The 20,225-nt window shown below is 46.1% G+C and overlaps 1 protein-coding gene across 5 annotated transcripts in view; it reads right to left on the bottom strand.

The window, feature by feature from the left end:
- Positions 1-20,225, bottom strand: part of gria3b (glutamate receptor, ionotropic, AMPA 3b) — a 71,327-nt gene that overhangs the window by 27,634 nt on the left and 23,468 nt on the right. For all 5 annotated transcript variants that reach the window (XR_008952016.1, XM_057042885.1, XM_057042884.1 and 2 more), the window contains exons 4-5: positions 7,714-7,901; positions 105-158 (exon numbers count right to left, since the gene is read on the bottom strand). Coding sequence is in view for 4 of the 5 variants with exons in the window: in XM_057042885.1 (XP_056898865.1) it covers positions 105-158; positions 7,714-7,901 (242 nt within the window). In the remaining variant the exon portion in view is untranslated. The remainder of the gene's footprint in view (positions 1-104; positions 159-7,713; positions 7,902-20,225) is intronic.

Genomic DNA, 20,225 nt, shown 5'->3' with positions numbered 1-20,225 from the left:
AAAAGCCTGGAACTCAGATAGAGTGCATGCAGGTTAACGTTAATGCACATGCAGAATAGGACAGGTCCTGCCCCCCTCCGGGGAGCCGCCTGATTACTACTCACAAGGTTGGCCAGGATGTAGTGGTAACCACGGCTGTTCTTCCCCAAGGTCACGACCTGTGGGAGCGAGAGATCAATAGAGTAAACCACCCATGAGATGAGAGCAGGGAGCCCTGCATCGGCCGCAGCGGCGGCCTGTAATTGCAGGAGTCGGCAGCGGAAAAGACGGAGGACGGGTTTCTTTGAGAGAGACGGCGAAGATGTAGATCTCACCCCGCTCTGAAAACATCGCACCTTTGGAGCACAACAGCATGTTTCAGCCCACACAGCCCCTCTGAAAATAGCAAGTGTTGTTCTCAGCCGCCACATCTCTACTGTACAGACCGGAAGCCCTGTTTCATTCCACAGTTTCATCCTCCGCACGATAATCAGGCCTAACTTTTGTGCACGCTGTGATTTCCGCAGTGTTGCCGGTGTCGCTGTGGACGGACCTGGAAGCACGCGCCTTTCATCCACAGCTCATCCGCGCTTCTGCAAACACAGAAACACGTGTTTCCGCTTCGATCAGCAGGTTACACGTGTGTTCCGACACACCGGGTTCGTCGTCTGTGCTGTGTGTTCTCGCAATACGGGACGAGATTGCGCCGCCGATCGTCGCTTTTCACTCATATGTTGGGTGGATCAGCGTTGTGACACATTAGCTAATGATGAGGCCTGACCGCCAACACGGTGGCAGATGAAGCAACGCGCAGTAAAGCGGGAGCGACAATAACGCAGGAGTAGCTGCAGACGACTCTTCTGATTAATTTATCCAAGCTTCAGACATTTCTGGAGCACTGATATCAGAGTCAGAGGGATCACAGCTTCCTGGGGCCACTCACGCGGCCGACTTTCCGAATCCTACCCGCTTCCTTTTTCTTGGACGAACCCCAGCGCTAACCTTGACTCTGACCGTCAACTCCCCTCACCCCAGCCCAGAGCCAGGAAGAAGAATGAAATCCTCCCACCTCTCTCCCCCCTCCCACTGCTCACAGCCAGCCTGGCAGCATTTACAAGAGGCAGCCGTAGGATGGAACACAGCGAGACACCGATGATACGGAGATACGGAGAATCTGGGCCAGCTCGCGTCAGCTTCTCCCAGCAAACACCTTTAATTAGGCAGAAGCAAAAAAAGCTCTCCAGTGGTGACAGACAGACAGACTGCTGTCTCCACAGATATCAGTAGACCAGGAACCTAAATGAACGCAGTTAAAGAAAGGAGAAAATCAACCTTATTCCATAATTTTAGATGATAAAGGCTTAGATTTGGGAGAATTTAACATCCAAATGTTCTAACACAGCTGTGGCCTGAAGCTTAGCATTAGCCAAAGGAAACAGCTGGACAGGTTTTTATCTTTTTGTTTTTAACAGATTTGATTTCATTTATGCCATCAGGCAAATCATGGACCTTTTTTATGTTTCAAAAGAGTTAAATGCAATTGAGCAGGAACTCGTAAATGACATCACTGGATTAAGGTGGCGTCCCCTGTATCCTGAAGGTCACCTATTCGCTTCAGTACTATTTAGTGCTCATAGAAATATGACTGCTTGTAACAGACGATAAGGGGGTGAAACATCGATGGATTTATAGTCAGACCCATGCTGGAGGCAGGAATCAACCCTGTTGCTGGGCTAACCGCTATGGCTAACAGCTCAAGCTAAGTTTAGCATTATTTACTAGGGATCAAAAATGTGCCTGCTGTTAAATTATTATAGATCAATTACAGCTCAAATTTTCAACTTTGTTACCCTAAAAAACCCCAACCACCTCTAAAATTTATATAATATCTACTTTCCTTAGATTGTGGTTAGAGTAAAGGACTGTTAATCAGCTCTAGGGTGCTGACACATAAACCCGATCCTATCAAACCCGTTACTGTTTCCCCAAGTGTCACCGAGGAGAAGAATTGTGTCAGGTGTCCCCTAATGCCACATTTTTTCTCCCAAATCCTCCGTCGGCACCGCCTATTGTTCTGTCATAGCGGTGGGCTTGACAGCCTGACAGAGGCCCGACAATCGGGGTGTCCTTGAACTCACCCAGACACTCGCGCAGACACTTCCTCTGTAGTTACAGAGTTCTGCGTGGAAGCAGCACATTTCCATTAAACGCCAGGCCGTTTTCCCCTACATCTGACCTTTCACGCGTGCAGTTCGCCTCTGCACAAACAGAACGAGAGCCCTAGTGTTTGTAAATGCCATAACATTCACTGGGACTTACAGTTTATAAAATAATGATGTAATTCCATAAGAAGTGAACAGAGCAAGTTTTAATGATGTAGCGAGGTGGAGGATGCCATAGCAACCCCACAGCATATAGTAAACGTAGCATAGTAAATGTTATTCAAATGTATATGCTGTATTTAGCTTTCAGTTTATCAAAGTACTGTTTTTAAAACAGGTTGATGACATTAATGATTCAGAATCTCACACTAGATTTCAGCTCCAGACTTTAATTAAACCCTTAAAATCTCATTTGCCATAAAATGTGATACGTTGAGTTTTCACCACTTCTCCAGTGCTACCTTCTCTCTCGAGGTCCAGCCATTGGAGACTGATCGGTAATCAGTTTGACTTGACCTTCCCTGTCTGTGGGCATTTCAGTCAGACCATTTGTCAAAGTTTGTTGGGACAAAAAAACATCATTTGAATGCATTAAAGATGTGGATATCATGGAGTGGAACTGCTGAGGGGCTTGTCTTGGCAATAACCTGTGAAAATGGCCGGAGCCTCTTCTGTTGGCGCTTCACCAAGATTATAAAAAGAGCTGATTCAATTTCAGATCATCGCTGCTGCTCCGAGGACAACACGAGGCTGGACACCCTGGCGAGAAACAAGGACGGGGCCGCGAGAAGCCCGGCTTTATCAGCAGAAAATGGCCAGCTAAAGAGCGCTCGGAGAGAAAAGTGCAGCGATATATTCTAATCACAGCTCACTGGCTGCAGACGGGGCACACACGTCAGAGTGCCTTTAATGATTCCCCTTTAATCTCAGTTAATTCTATAATCAGAGTTAGGAAACCACAGTGCAGCTGGTGGATTTAAACCGACTGCGGATGAGACGCAGGAATAGTCTGGATTAAAGTTCTCTTCCACTCCCAAGTCACTGTGGACGGCGGGCTGATACTGGGATCAGACACAACTTCTGCCGTGTGCTGGTGAAGACAACTACATTTTTGCCTCTAATTACGAGTAGTTCTGTAAAAAAAAAAAAGCACCGCGGAGAAGCGAAGAGTCTTTCCCAGGTCGTGGGTTTTACTCCAGTGCTCCATCCACAGCGGTGCTGAGGAACTTCTTCCTATCGACGACAGTTTTACAAGCTACTTATTCTCTCGGTATCTTATCTCCCTCAGTCACAGATTTTACCTTCTGCAATACATCCAGCTGCGAGCTTCACGGGGTGTTTCATGCGTTGGCAGAAACGGGGACAGGGGGGATCTACGGCTCCTGGAGAGACGGTCTGGGTACCTTCACGTCTGCGTCCCCAGATGCGCCTCTCTTACGTCTGTGTTCCTCTGAATCCTGCCACGTTTTTGTCTCCCGTCCTGGGCGGAATTGCAGCTTTGTGACTGGCAGAGTGCTGGAGATCCGGCTGTCTTTGAACAGCTTGCGTGCCCTGGGCCTGTCCCAGACAACAGAGAGTATTTTCAACCCCCCCACGTCTGTCTGTCAGACAGGCGTCTGTCTGTCTACCTGGGACGAGCTGGATGCTGCCGCTGAGCAGACGCCAGCACAGATATTGTGCAGCAGGAACGTTGCCAAGTAGAAACACAAAAGCAGACATGATGCTGCATCTGCAACCCGTCGGAGGAATGGCGCTAAAACGGAGCAGATGCGCCGTCAGACAGGCGTTCCGATTGTTACAGATTGTTCCCATGGCTGGAAAACACCAGGAAAACAACAGACTTCTTTGGGCGGACATCAATCAATCCGTCATTAATCAACATCCACATTCACTGACAATTATTTAGGTCTTTATGAAGGAGCTGAAAAGCAAGATTTCTCTGATTTCAGCAGCATTTTAGCTAGCTAATCATGGGAACATGAACACAAACAGAAGCACTGATAAAATCCACCTTTATCATTAATTGCTGTCCGTTATTGCCAGAGATTCCCTTCGAAGCACCGACGTCTCTAATGATAAATGAGGCTACAGTGAAGCCTTCCTGGGTGTAATTTACTGAGCGGAGCTAGCAGGGACTATTTTTTTGTTGTAAGGGAAGGACTGCCACTGGGTTAATTTATCTGCACTGCGGTCTATTGACGGAGAAAATCCTCAGACGATAAAGCCCGAGTGGCTGCTGGTGACGCCGGGTGTAGCTTCCTCTTCAGCATCCCAAAACACAATGTTTACTCTGCTCCGACGTGGAGCTGATGCAGCGGCGGTGCTGGGATAAAGCTTTACACACCGTGTCTCCTGCTACGTGAAGCATAAAGTTAGGATATAAAATAAATGGTGGTTAGGACTCAAGCATTCACTGTGTGTGTGTATGAATATGCGTTTCACTAGAATAGTGAGGACATTTCTGGGACGTGAGGACATTCTGGCTGGTCCTGGCAGCTACAAAGGGCTGTTTGAAGGTTAGATGTGGGTTCAGGTTAGTATTTATTCAAGGTTTACTGTTGGGGGGGGGGGGTAGTTGTGATGGGTAAGATTTGGGGCTGAAGAATGCAGTCCTCACAAACATAGATATACTATGATGTGTGTTTATGTGATGCAAATTTTAAAAATATGTTTTTTTGTATTGAAAATTTGCTTTTAGCTCAAAATCAAAAGTTTTCCATAACCTGATTTTCTTTAAAAAATTTGCTTCACTGCCAAAATACAATTCAGACTCAGAACAAAGAGACAAACCCAGTAAACACTGAAACGTGTCAGAAAGCAATTAAACCCGTTCCAGTGATGTCAGGCGCCATCACTAATAAGCTCATTAAAAATATGTAGTGTGCATTTAGATGCCGTATTTGTTGTTCTCTAATATCTCGTAAAAGAAAACTTTTAATGTCTGCGCATAAATAAAGTTTGAGGACTTCCTCACCTTACCTAAAACCTCATAAATGCCTAATTTAATTACTGAAAATATTATCTTACAGAAAGCTTGAAATGATTAAAAAATACGACTGTGTGCTAATAAAAAATAGGTGAGAATTTTATTCGGTGCAAATTAAGGATGCGTTCAGATCCAACAGGAGGATGTTGTTTGGTTCCATTACTGAGTTCTGATGCAATAAAGCAGCCCAGAACCGAAACAGCCGCGTAAAGTTGAGTAAATAGTTCTAATGGCTGTTGATTTAGAAGCCTTATTTAAATGGTGGAAAGTGCGGTGAAATGATGCTGCCAACATGGGCCCGGCAGGACCGAACCGTTAGCTGAGACGAGCTCAAAAGTGCCGCTAATGAACAGCTGCGCTGAGGGTTGTGGGTTTTATGGGCCGCAATTGGTCCAGATTGTGGAAGCTTAACACGTTTCTAGTCAAGATAACGCTACACTCCATGAACTTTATCACCTGATATAAAGACGTTGGGTCGGAGGGATTTCTCTGGCTTCGATCATAAAACTAAGCCACTGAAGTGATCCTCGCTTCAGATCCAGCAGCCGGAGGGCCGGGCCGGGCCGGCCAATCCCCGCTCAGCGGCTCCGACCTTGAGGGCTTCGAGATGCCGACGTTGCGTCACGCCGCTGACGGACGCTGTGCACGAGTTCTCGCTCCTGATCCAGCGAGGGACCCCCCAGCTGCAGAGGAAGGGGGGGGGGGGGGGGGGGTCCTTGGGTGTTAGAGGCGCATTAATAAGAAAAAGGTGCCGTCCATGACACCGAGGCTGAAACAACATCTGGTAGAACTGCTGCTGCTCCCTGGGCCTCAAACTAATTCAAACAAATGAATGTGGGTGATGGTTGGAGGGGGAGAAACATTAAAGAAAAGTAGAACAACAAAACAACAACACGTCATTGCCCCGTGTCCTTGTATTATGTGCAAGTGAGTGAAAAAAAGAATTACAGCAGAAACCACTAATATTCAGAACTTTCTTGGAAACTGGATCCATTTTTTAGCTGTTTCTGCTAATTCTGGGGGGAGAGGGGTTTGCTCCATAGCACAATAATTAAATTAAAGACCACAAATTAATACAAAAAGCCGTTCTGCTTCAAACTCTGACTGTGGGATTAAATTAGATTGGTAAAAAAAACAAAAAAACAAACAAAAAAAGACTCCCAGCTGAAACTGTTGTCAAGGGGATATTGGTAGTTAGACACCAGCCAATATCTAAATGAATGTTAACAAGCAGAATCTAATTGTGGAGCAGCAATCAGAGGGCTGGAGGTTGGAGAAGTGGAGCAAACAGCGGCTCCTCACCAGGCACATTCACCCTAATTGTGTTTCCTCCGCTACGAGCGCTGGTGGAACTTTCATTTCCTCCTCAAGCGCTGGAAATGATAGCGGAGAGGAGGGATTTGGGGTTGTTAGAAGAGTATTAAAAAGGAGGCTTCATCAGCGGCCTCTTTAAACGGCTGCTCCCCCTCACGACTCTCAACCTCAGGCTGTCGAGCTGCTTCTCTCGCGTCATGTTTGGAAACAAGGCGCCAATAAAATACACCCAATGTTGAGCTTCTCAAAAAGACTGATCACGTCGACCAGCTTCACGCGTCTTCAGCAGGAAACGACCCTTAAATGTGCTCAGCTCCTGTACACAAATGCCCCCCATCGTCAGAGGAGAGAGGCGCTCCCCACTCCTGACGCGGGGCCAGCGGCTGTGCAGGAGCAGCAGCGCAGCAACCACGGGCATTTTAATGATCTGCTAATTACGGCCGCCTGCGCGTTCTGGGTGGATCTCAGCCGTCAGTCACACGCACGCTTGGCAGCCGTGCGATACGAACCACCCGAGGTGGCAGAAAATGTCGGTTTGACTGGAGGCGGACTGAATTTTAGATGTGAAATGTGGCTCCAGAGGGGAGTGAACAATGTCAAATGTTTGACAAACAGCAAATGCACTCAAATAGGATTCTAGGGTTATTATTAGCTTCTTAAAGGTGAGAAAAGAGTGGCTTAAATAGTGGCATTTCCACATCCGTGAATAGGGACGATTATATTATATCATTATAGTCTTTTTATTGGCTACAGTAGGACAATTATTTTTACGATACAGGATTATGGGATTAAGTCATTTTTTTTCTTCTTCCAAAAAAGCCTGAGAACGTTCATCAGCTCCTTTTACCAACATCTGCCCACCATTAATGGTGAAGTATGTTCAGCCACGTTTGTGTGGTTGTTTTAACTGTTGTTGCTGCGGCCAATAAAAAAGAAGCACAACCGCGAAACAACACGATGAAATATTAAGTCTTGCAGCCACCAAACCAACACAATTGGTTAAAAAGAAGCTGAGGGTCTGAGTGGAGCTGAAGGGGAGTGGAGAGCCCGAGTGTTCGCTGGGATTCTCTTTCAAGTTATATTTAGCAGTTTGATCCTTACTTAGCAATAAGCATATTAATTAGAGGAGCTCAGAATTGGAATTTTAAGCTCCACTACTGTACTTTTCCCATCATGAAATGTGCCTGTCGCCCTTTCCAACCACAACTTTCACTCTCCCGATGCTCGTCCTTGTCCCGCCCCGCCCCCGCAGGACTTCACCTGCAGGCTCACCTGTTCAAATATGGTGTTGATGCGATCCACCTCGCAGTCGATCACGTAGCGCTTCTCCTGCCGCCGGTCCATCTCCTCAATGATGCGCCTGAACTCCGCGGCGTCCGTCGTGCTGCTGACGGAGCGAGCGGTGACCTGCCAGTTGTTAGCCACCGCTGCCTCCATGATGGCCTGCAGGATGGAGAAACCTGCAGGAGACGAGAGCCAAAGAGCGAGCGTGACGCAGAGGATTAGCGGGAGGAAGACAGTTAGGCAGGAATTAAGCAGTTAATTTATTCTGGAGAGAATCCTGCTTGAATCCAGAGGTGAACGGTCATCTCATTACAATCTCAAACAGCGTTCCCGTCTCCGGGCGTCAAATATTGTCCAAACTTTGCACGAGGGTGAATTAACATTTGCATATTGAGAGAGTAATAGGAGGAGTTGAAAGGACAGGAATCGGATTGCCGCTTTATGAAAAGATCACCGGGCCATGTTATTGAACTTGGCACAGATGAAATTATGGCACTTAGCTCGGCAACATGTTAACTGTGACAGTGGCGTCGGGCACGCCGCCGGCCTCGCTCTCCTCTCCTCTCCTCGGAGGACAAGGCCGGCGCTTTTCAAGACCGAGGCAATGAAAGATTCATGGAGGCCGGTGGTAAAAGAGGATGTGACCAGGGGAACGGGGCAAGAAACGCTGTGATGATTAATTCACACGTGGGATATTTTCATTTAACAGAGAAACCACGATCCGGCCACTCGCCCCGGAATGAACAATGTCCTCCTTCTTCCCGGAAGGATAGCTTGCGCGCCGCAGTGGCGACGTCGTTCTTTGATAATGTAAAACAAAAGATGAATGAAGATGATGGATATTAATGAAGACCCTGCTGGTCTTTGGTTAGACTGTGGACAAAGGAGGAGTCTGTGCGTCCGTGGGAAGCAGAACAGAATCTCTGGCCGGTGTTTAGTCAGACCGGTTTACTTCATCATTTATATCTTTGTACTTGTACGTCGTTGCTTGCTAGTTACACCTTGTCCTGGGAATGACCGCCGCTCAGAACTGCCAAATCTGGTAATTGACTCGGCCTTTGGGCAAGTGCATTCCTCTTCTGACCCTTCAGCGGAACCAACGTGGCAGAAAGATCGCCGGCACTGGACGCCGGGTCTGAAAACGCTCTTTAGCACCAGCTGTTCGCTCTCCTGTTTCACCATCGCTATCAAAACCGCTCTTGTTTCCCGGTTTGTGGTCTGACCCAATTCTGCCTCTGGTCCCCAGCTGAGGAGAACACATGGTCCTGGCTCTACCTCAAGCTCCCTGCCATCCAGCAGAGTCCCCCCTTCCCTCCTCCCCCACTCCAGCCTTTAGGGTGTCCACCTATGGTTCCGACTGCGCCTGCATTAGCCATGGTCCTATTGCATTAGTGTTACAGCTTCTACCCTTCTCTTCTTCCCCAATCCACACGGATAATCACCAAACCATGAAACCTGCTTTGCCCAATTGGAACTACACGCGAGCCTGCAGCACCGTGAGACCGAACTTTGCACAATTTTGCACAGCGAGTCGCCAAAACTGAAGCTTCATTTGACCAGAAGAGCGAGAAGATCCTGCAGGAAAAATCGGCCTGGAAAAACATTTTTTGTGCAAGTAATTCATGAGGCCACATCTCAGGGGTTCTAGACATTTTAGCACATTTTCCTCATTATTTTACAATACAGATGAGCACTGCATCATTGCTTCCTCACACCTAATGCAATGGTCATATACATGCTCTAATACTAGCATGGTAGCATTCCCAACAGGAAGAGCTCTTATGAACTGTCTCATGGTTTAAAATATTGCAAATAGAGGTAAATTATATGAACTTTTAGTAACAATAGGCCAATGTGCAGGTACATAATGGCTTCAAATATGTGTCCCTGTGCTGTAGGGTTGACAAAGACAGAACACAGAAAATGTCCAATGTCAAAAAGGTGGAATTAAAACTGATTGTTCCAGCTCTGATTGAGCAAATGGAGGGAATATGTTTGATTTGAGTTAAATTTGCCTTTATTTTGAAATAGCTGATTTGCGCTCCACTCATCTGTAGCCCCGGGCCCGCGCTGAACCGGGCTGGAACAATTCATTTGAGATTTACAGAATATTCTATACATGGACAGAAATTAATAGATGAAATCTGGCAGCGGTAAATACAGCGATTTTGCCAGAAATAGATTAACTTTTTCTCCCCCCGCAGTCAGCAGAAAAGCTTGCTTTAGATTAACCAAAATCCAAATCCTTTCAGTGTAATCTGATGCCGGCCCATTAAAACACATTTATTATGCTAAACTGAAACTTTCTTGGGTGAATCCTAATTAATGCTTCAGCGGCCGACACGTCCACCACCCCCACCCGCTCAGATCCTATTGCCACTTATATATGTGTCTCCAACAACTATAAATCCCAATAAACTCTGTGATTCCAGGAGCGATACAGCTGCGCCGTGTCGAAAAATGTGATACAGTCGACTAGATAAATAATGGGAGACAATGACACGATTTCTTTATCGCCATCTATAAATCCCCGCCGCACAGACGGAGCGACAGCGGCGGCGAGCGGCTTCAGCTGATCACACATCTCACAGCTAATCATGGAGACAAGGAGACCTTTACATGTTCAGCTCTGTCAGGAGCATCGTGCACAATCAACATAGGAGCATGTAAACACAGCCGCATAGCACAACTGCTGCGTTTGTCCATCTGATAAGGGAATTACATGAAATACATGAAGAAATAAAATAACTATGCAAGGGAGTAGATTGCGTAATCTTTTTTTTTTTAGTTGAATTCAAGCATGCATGATGCGGTTGTTCACTGGAGACAGGAGGGAGCGGGAGGTTGTCACAGACTGTCGGTCTTGGGGTTACGCAACACGCATGGTTTATTTCACAGATTTTATATTTATTTGTATATTTTTATCTCAATCAACTTTTCTGCTTTTACGGAAAAACGCAGGAGCGGCCGCTAACGAGGACACGGTGTTATTCAGAAATGGGAAGCAAGGAATGATCAGACAGAATAATGTCAATAACTGCAGCGTCATGGTGGAGAGGGTCAAGGGTGTGTTTGTTAATACACATAGTTCAGATTTTGTGCTTCGCCGCTACTGCTACGCTAACATGCGCTTTAGCTGTTGAGCCTCAGAGATCAGAAACCCACTGTTGTTGATTTCAGAGCATCGTAGTTTATGCTAAAGAGCTTCCAACCAGTTGATCTCTGACTTCCTAAACCGTTGGCAGCGCCTTCAAACACCAGTTTGGTTTGTAACCTGTCGATACAGCAGCAGCAGAGAAAGATTCACCGGACAGTCTTTTTTTTCAGGCAAAACATGATGCAGAGACACATTTGGCAGCTCTACGAAGCTCTGTTCCTTGTTGTTTATTCGTCCCTTCTTGTCTCTGCTAAGCCTGTATTTACAAAAGCTACACAAACACCACTGATTTATAACAGACACCCTTTCCAGAGCGGCTCCACGCTCTCCTCCGTGGCACTAGAAGGTCTTTGTGACTTTGAGCTCTGCACACTTGCAGATGCAGCCTTGTTGCAGTGTGTGATCCCTACTTGCTGTTGCTACCACCAAGCTGGATGACCCAACCGAGAGTCAGGAGTCCTCTCCAGGCATCGAGCTCACGACTATTGCCTCCCAGCAAGAAGGCCGTGGGCCAGCTACAACAGACACGTTTGCACTTGTATTCCTAGTTTTTGCTATTGTGTGTTTTCATGGACATTTTAAAACTATTTATTTTTGTTTTAAGGTTTGATTCAAAGAGCGGTCACATAGAGGAACCCTGGTTTGGAGACAAGCTCTTAGGTTTTCAGCCCAAAACATGTCGCTCAACCTCCCCCTACCCTGGATGCAGCGCTGTACGACCAGCCTGCAGGTTGTGCAGCGGTGTGTAGATGGCAGCGAATTATGTCGAGATCACAACGTTTCTCAGATTCTGCTATCAAACCCCAGCGGAGCCTAATGAAGCCCCGTGTGCTCATGTAGGAGAGGTTTTTGGGAATGAGCCACGGCGGCAGCGTAGCGTAGTGTAGCTGAGCGAGCGCTGCAGCCCTCCTCTTCATCTGTGAACCGGGTCTTAACAGGATGAGTTTGGAAGTGTCACCCGTGGCAGCTCAGCAGTAATTGAATTGAGTTGCATCTAATCTTATTGCCCGGCTTCTTTGGTTGCCTGCCTCTCATTAGGGTGCAGTGCCACAGCCCTCCATTTCCCCCTCTCTCTTTCTCTCTCTCTCTCTCTCCCTCCCTCTCCCCCTCCCTTCTCTCTCTCTTTTATAGCCATTACAGATGCTCTGGGCCACTTTCCTCTCTGCCTTAGCCACCGACCTTCAGCTTCAGTGTCCACCACTCATTGACTCCACCGTATTATTCCATCCTGATACCAATGCTAGTACACTAATCCATAGGAAGAAAAGATAAAATAATAATAAACATCTTCATCAACGACATTGTGGCTGAGAAATAAAGTACAATCGAGCACAATCTGAAGGTTCTCGAAGAGGATCGGATGGAAACCTCAAACATACGTATGGAGAACTGGTCATTGAACTGAGACTAGAAGTGGTCTCTTCTCTTCTGGACTGTCAACCCGTCGCTAAATGAGGGTCTCTAATGTGCAGCAACACCCCGCTGAGCACTGTCCAGGGTGTCTGGGAACTTGGAATTTGACTTGGAATTTCAGAATTGAACTACATATATACTGTATATGTGTGTGCGTGCATGCGGGTGTGTGTGTGCCAACTGTTTCAGCTCATACAAACAATCCTCCGGCATCTACCGCTCACTTAATTCTTGACTGTGTAAAGTTCTTGCCAGCAGCAGCATCATGCAACTAAGTACTGTGAATTTGTGGCTCAGCTCTACGGTTTAGGCATTTGCGTTCATGCACCTGCGAAACTTGGTGCACTTGTCAATGTAAAATCAATGTCTGAGATTTTTCTCCCCCCTCCTGTCTACATTTGCCGCTTTCTGATGCTGTTTTTGAGTTGCACAAATGTCTGCATGTTGCTGTCTGAGTGTGAATATCTGACATATTCAATCAATCTCTAATGTTTATCCACGAGTTGCAGGAAATGAAAAAGAAATGTGTCCGAGGCTGGTCTAGGGAATGCATAAAGCTAACAAATGGACACCTGAAACCCCGGCTACAGGACCTCTGTTCATCAAAAGGACAAAATAAAGAGTATACTGTATCCTTGTATCCTCTATGGGCCGAGCAACTGGAGAGGGCTGGTTTACACGCATGGTTCATTCAGTAGAAAGATAGATTAATTAGTAATATAAAAAACGTGCTCTTTCAGAATTCCTCTGATCCAGGAGGTCAGTACTCTTAGGTATTACTATGATATTACTCTGGACAGCTAAAAACACCCACCCAGGAGCAGAACATAGGAAACCTCACTAAAGCTTGACTACATATGAGGGAAGAGCTGTAGTGGAGTTGGGCTTCAAAGTGGTTTGCAGCAGACGCAGGATGAGTGGACCCTTCACAGCAGCTCCAACTGCCACAGCGATGTGGAGAGAGGCTTGAATCCCTCTCTGGCAATATAAAGAAAAAGGTTTGAATTCCTTATTTATTGATGATGTCATCGGTGGTCATGAACTGGCCAGTTATTGGATGGAAAATGTCAAGTTACACCAGTTTAGAACAGCCGCTTTGTCACATTCACACTAAATAATCCTCTCAGAAAACAAACAAATAAAAAAAATACATATATACGTGAATATAATTGTTTTAAGCTCCTCCAAATGCAGAGAACCTACAATAAGCAGCTCAGATCGTCCCTCATCCATCTGTGGGATGAGCACGATGCAAATATTATGAAAGATTCCAGCTGTCAAAGCCGCCTCACTCTTCATTAACTGCAGCTCCGTGTGTTCTCGTTTCTAAATATTCCCCCAGATGTTTTGCTTCCGTTTGTGTTCTGAGGGAGCCAGAATAAATACTGACAATATTTGGGGCCTGGTGAGTGTTTGCTCTGGGCTACATTTGCTCCCAGGGCTCAGAAGATCCCTCCAGTGTTTGCACAATGGAGATGAAAGTCAGATTGGGAGAGAGAGAAGACTTTTCCTCTTGTTAGCCTATTTGGCACTGGTCTGCAACCTAGATTCCAAAAAAGTTAGAGAACTGTGCTGCAAAGCTGTGGAGGCCAGTGACATTTATTGTTGTTTTTTTAGACTAAAACATGAAGCTTTGGTCACACTCTGCTGTTGCCGAGGCAATGATGGTGAACAGCAGCCATTAAAGATCAGATTTTTATTGCAAAGTGACTTATGGCGCTCTGGATATCATATTTTATCTCTTCGTATGTTAGCCTGTTATTTGTTTTATGGTTTTATTTCCATAATTAGATTTTGAGTTAGTTTAATAAATCATCCCCTGTAAATGCCCTTTTAATTAACCGACAACGAGCCATCACGAGTCTAATGACTGGGATAAATTATAAGACGGGGATCTGATGGAGCATCTGAAGGTGGAGAGGAGATGGACAATAAGAAGCACCTTGCCACCATTAATAAGAGTCAGTAAACTAGAAAGAAGGGTGATTTGTGAACCTTAAAAAGCAGCAACATGAGGAGTTTATCACGCGGGTCACATCACGTTAGCTAAGATGCTACTTCATCGTGCCTGTTTCTCTATCTCTAGCATTTTTGTTGTGCCCCCCACATCCATTTACGGTAGTTCATTAAGAAACTACAAGCACAATCTTTAAATTACTCAGAGACCTTTGCTAAATGTCCCCCCAAAAAGGTGACAAATTCAGTCCTGGGTGGGTGTCGAGGAGTGACGCTGCGGTCTCTGAGTGCTTTAACTCGTGGCTCCCCCAGCCCCTCCACCCATGGAGGGTAAAACAGCTATATCCTGAACTCTGGTACATCATCTGACGGTCTGACGGAAGCTTTACCTCTGCGGTGGAAATGCGGCGTGTGGTGCGATACGGAGAGTCGGACCGGCCCTGCAGAGCCGAACCGAAGCTTTGATGTGGGGTTTACAGTAGGCCTACCACCAAAACAGCCTCACCGCCAAGTGTTGTCCTAATCAAAAAGACAGCACATGTAAAAATCAAACAGCAGCAGCAGGCTGTCTGTATCTTCAGAGGTGCATGTGTGCGCGAGTGAGGACAGAAGAGCGCCTTTCCACAGAGGAAAAATCCACCCACAGCTTTTACAAAGCTTCTCCATCTCTTCCCTGGCTGGCTTTGTTCCCCAGACTGTCTTATTTTTCTTACTGTTTTATTTCGGTACATGAAGTACACAGCCGTGCACGGAGCCGCGGCCGTGCACGGGGGTCTGACGAGGAAACGATGACGCCGGGGTTGTCCTCTGAAACTGCCAAAGACCCGACGTAGAAAAAGGAGGCTCGCCTTTTCGTTAAAGGAACGACCATTTTTGCGCTCTTCTAGGCGCTTTGATCTGGCCATTTTATGTTGTTTTGAACAAATTTGCCCTGTGACATGGCACAACATCAAAGCAATCAACCTCCGCCGCAGCCGCTCCGAGCGAAGGCCGCAGCGTTTGGTTATAATGAAAAAAAGAAAGAAAGCTCCCAGCGGTAATTTCATGGCTGCTGAAGCTAGCGCCGGGTGGGTGGCGAAATGGCTTTATTCCAGGTTTGGTTGTGCGGGGACACTGAGAGCGTCGGGGTTTATTGTGTACTCACTGTGTCAGACAACGACCCCTTTTTGCAAGGCGTTCCTCAACCACACAGGTTCCTGCTGCAGGTTGTTCCATCACTGCGTCGGCATGTCAACGGTGGCGCTGATACCGGTTTACGTGTGCAACATAAAAAGGCAGCACGCATCACTTCAGCCATATTTTAAAATATTATTTGTCTTCGCCCTTTCTTGTCAGTGTGTCCGGGCTGATTTACTCCCCTGATGCATGCATAATTTAGCTTCAGTGAAGCTGGCGTGAAGGAGAAGGCCACTAATGCACAAAAGGTGTGTGTGTGTGTGTGTGTGTGTGTGTGTGTGTGTGTGTGTGTGTCTGTGTCTGCTTAAAGTCTGAGCCTGGTGCAGCTGATGCATTATACTGGGGGACCATTACATGGGCTGGAATGAGACCACAAACCTGGACAACAGGGTGCGTTTCAGACAGTCGCAGTGAGGAGACGTGATGAGACAGAAAGAGCGGATATTTAGGCACAGCCGCACAAGAAAAGAAACTTTCTTCAATACATTAATCAAAGGGGGGGATGAGAAAATGATGCTTTCTAAGTTCTGATGAAGAAAAATGCAGCTGTTTAAACAATAAGACGCAGCGACGCTTCTCGGTGACGCAGCTGAAAAGTATCGTTTCATGCTTCGCCTTCGTGCGTTTCCCTGGCAGACCTCAACGGTTTCTCACGTCCTTGGATTTGTTATATTGTTTACATCAGTCGGAGCTCCGCACATCGACCACGGCTCTGATTTAGTTTCACCATGAAAGACTTCCAGGAGAGCAACAGGAGCATTACTTATTTGACCCTTTTAGGAACAAAAACAACCGTCTCTGGGCGCCCAATTAGAGGGGATTGTTGAGGAATCCAGAGCAAGCCTCATTTGTAGTAACTGTCGGTGCCTGATTGCCCCCCCACGCACGCACGCGCGCGCACACACACACACACACACACACACACACACACACACACACACACACACAACCATCCTCCATCCCCCATCCCCGCAGTCTTTGCTCCTCTTTTTATCTACTGCGGCTTTGGCAGGAAGTGGAAGAAATGAGACAAAGTGTGTGCAGTCATCCGGTTCAGTCATTCATAGACCTGTTGGGCCACGTCAGTCAGCCCGTTTAAAGGGATAGTTCACCCAAAATGTAAGCTCTTTCTTTAAATGACTCCATTTGGAAATGGGGCGGGGAGGTCCAAACTATTTACTATAAACTACCAAACCCGTTCTGGTAGTTTATAGTAAAGGATGGATGATGGAGTAGAGTAGACCTTTGTCTACTGCCACCTCTAAAGGTATCCCAATGAGAAGTCTCGAACACCCACCTCAGGTCACTTTAAGGAGGAAAGCAGAGCACCAGAGAGCATCTGTGTATGTGGAGAACATGCAAACTTTACACAGAAAAGCCCCTGGCCTCCTTGGGATTCGAACCCGGAACCTTCTTACTGTGGGGGGCAGTACCGTGGTGCCTGGAAGCCATCGAGTTGTTTGCGTTTCTCATTCCGAGGAACTCAAACCTGGAATCTCGATCAGTCGCCGCAGACAAATCAGGAGGACGGTTGTATGAGACGAGGCTAAAGGCTTCCTCGCGCATCCATCGCGGTTTGCAACATCACAGAAGATTTCTCCCTCCATTAACTCAGAAGAGACTTTTGTCTCGGCGCTCAGCACTGCAGTGGCGTTCAGAAGAACTCAAGAGAAAAGACGAAAGACGGTGAGCCAATTATTAAAAGCAATAAAACTGAAGCAAACATGCCACTGCTAACATATTCCCTGTGATATCCGACCAGCACGCTGACCTGCTCAGCCTCATTAACTGACAAGAAGAACAGACCAACAATAAAATGGGAAAAAGGTAAAATGGAGCCGACATCAATACACAGCAAGAGCTAAAACAAATAGAGTTGACAATCAATTGTAAATTCACTCCTGACATTATTGCGTTGAAACCAGCGTTTTATTGTTCACAAGTCATGAAAGGATAAATTATTGATCCGTGTTCATTAAAGGCAAAACAATCAAAACAAAAACCCGACATGGGTCTTTATAATGGAGGCTTGGCTTTATTACCGCCGCTTTATTACCAATTCGACAACAACTCGGAGCTTTATTGGCACACTGAGGCCGGTCTAGACGTCGGGGTTACCTTTGACCTTGATCCTTTTTAATGTTTGCCGCCAGCAGAGCCGTCTCCTGCTAAGTGGAAATGGAACCGTGTACCGTTTCTGCCCCTTCTTTCAGATTCCGATGGATCCTCTTTTTAATTAGTGTTGACTTTGAAACGCCGGTGTGAGAAGCCCAAACTGGCTCGTTTGATTTGGGGTTTACTTTCATGGCGTCAGCTGCTTCCAAGATTAGGAAAAATGAATGAAATCATCAAAAGGGACAATGACAGAAGTAGATTATTCTTTTTTGAGGTATCCTTTTACAAACAGAACCCTGTCCTGACGCGGTCGATGCTGCGCCCGTGCCTCGTTGCTGTGGGTACCTTTGAGGCATTGACTCAGCTGCTGGAGGGGTCATTACAAATATTGACACAATAAATCAAAGAAATGCCCTGGAGAGGGTTGTTTTCAGGGACCGAACGCTGAGAAACGGCTTCCATCTGGCAGGTTTTTGCTCAATAAAGGTTTGATTTCCTGGAACAATAATGAGGCTGTGACATGGAGCGCTGCTCCACTGTTTCACCTGCTGCTTCGACTGTCCACGTTAAAGAGTCAAAGAAAATAGCGCCTTGCTTTCTCGCACCGCAGGTGGCATCGTTGTCACCTTCAGCGTTGCCTCGAGTACGTCACCAACGCTTTAGAGCTCCGATGGCGACAGCGAGAGAGGCGAGAATCGTGTGACGGCATCACTCGTACACAGGTGATTCAACGACAGGGCTGACAGATCCCAGTGACGCTGGTGGAGATGCTTTAGAGACGGTTCTAGACTTCTAGACCGGCCAAATTTTTATTTGTGCGTTCGTCGGCGGCTCAGCTGAAGGTAAAGCAGGAGGTTGCTTTTCAAAAACCTCTGTGTAATATTCTCTATGTAAAGCTTCAACATACTTGTGGGTCTTCTGTTTCTCCAATAAAAAGGAGAAAAGTTAAAGATGCTGGCTTAGCTATCATTACCAAGCTGTGAAATAATTCATGGTTGCTATCATCAGCCACCTACAACCCGAGATGTGGCTTTTGTGGAGCGTGCTAAATCAACATAATAATGCTATTTAGCTCATTCTAATCCTTTTAATTAACAGCCATTTAATAGCAGTCAAATAAGAGCTTTACATTATCAGGAGATTCTTACTCGTAGATGTCAGAAGACCAGTGAGAAACGGCCCACCATTACTAAAGGAAACACGTCCCCTGTCTTAATCTTACCTGGCAGCCTGAGATTATATTCAAAATCAGGCTAACAAGTTTGATGCCAGCCACATGATAAACATTCATGTCAACAGAATTTACTTTGGCCAACATATTTTAAAGTTTTTTATGATAATTATTCCTGAAAATATTTGCTTCTGCTTATCTGGACTGGGTAAAATGATTCTGATAACCTTCCTTGTCAGGCAGCTCCGGAGACTGTGTTTGCAAACTTTGATGCAGTTTGAGTTGAGACTGACTTGTTGTAGCCCTGGTAAGATTAAATAAAGTGGATTCTGCTTCTGAACACATTAAATGTGTGATTTATGAACCCAAGAAGACAAAAAAGGATTTCCAGAATCTTGTACAATCAGAGACCCGGTAACATCATAGTCTTGTGTGATAGTGAATTTAATTTAGGTAGAGGTTTTGGTTTTCATTATCAAATTAGCTTTTGTTATAAAACACACTAACATTAGCCTTAACATTAGCGCAATGTTAAATCACCTCACTCTCTCCCGCTGCTTCTTTATCATAATTTAGCATTGATTATGGCTCCATATGGACTTTATGCAGGGGACATACGCAGCACAGTCAGCTAATGTCACCTCAAAAATTGGAAACATTTATAAAAAAATAGTCTAAGACTTTTGAGCCCATGACTAATACTATTATTACTGCTTACAGTATATTATTGTTGCTTCCCCCACATAAACACTGTGCTTCGAGTCAACATTCAAAGACAGAAACATCAGAGGGGGCTGGCGGACACTCGGCGAGGAGGGACATTAAAGAGAGCTTAGAGCTGGCATAAGAGCTATGGTATAGGGACGTAAGGGAGATAGAGCGAGAGGAAGAGTCATAAATCACAGAGAGGTGAGATTGCTGAATCAGGGTTGATTGTGCCTGCGAGAGACAATAAACCCTGTAATCATCTGTCTCTGCTGCACAGACCTGGCAATTATCTGCCCATACCTGACTGCCAGAACAGCAAGGGCAGGCTCCATCTCCCCTCACCCTGTGAGGCCCCCCCACCCACCGTCCAAGTCATCTATAGATGTAAACTAAAGGACGGGGGAGCAAAATACAGCTTCTGGGGAATCGGATGGGACACAAGTATGATTTTTAAAATAAATAAATAAATAAATGTTGCGTGAAGGGGATATTTTTCCTTTCTGTCAGCTCAGCTCGTCCATCCAGAGTCGGCCCTTCTCACCTGTATCTTCCTACATCCTTATTAACAGATATAAAACGTATTTCATCAGATAAAAGCAGTGGAGCTGTTCATTAGGGAGGCCCATGACTGTTCCATCTGCTCCCAATGCCACACTCTCCTCATAACATCGGCTTTCATACATCAGAAATTGGCATTTAGGATAAATAATTTACCTCCGTTTTGCCTTTTTGTGCGACAGAAGCACGTGGACCATCACTCTGGCAGCGACAGCGCTGCACTAAAAGCCTCTAAAAGCCTTTTTG

Source organism: Takifugu flavidus, chromosome 9 (assembly GCF_003711565.1).
Source record: "Takifugu flavidus isolate HTHZ2018 chromosome 9, ASM371156v2, whole genome shotgun sequence".
Classification (NCBI taxonomy): Eukaryota; Metazoa; Chordata; class Actinopteri; order Tetraodontiformes; family Tetraodontidae; genus Takifugu; species Takifugu flavidus.
The sequence above is the reverse complement of the archived record's forward strand: the minus strand, read 5'-3'. Positions and strand labels throughout refer to the sequence as shown.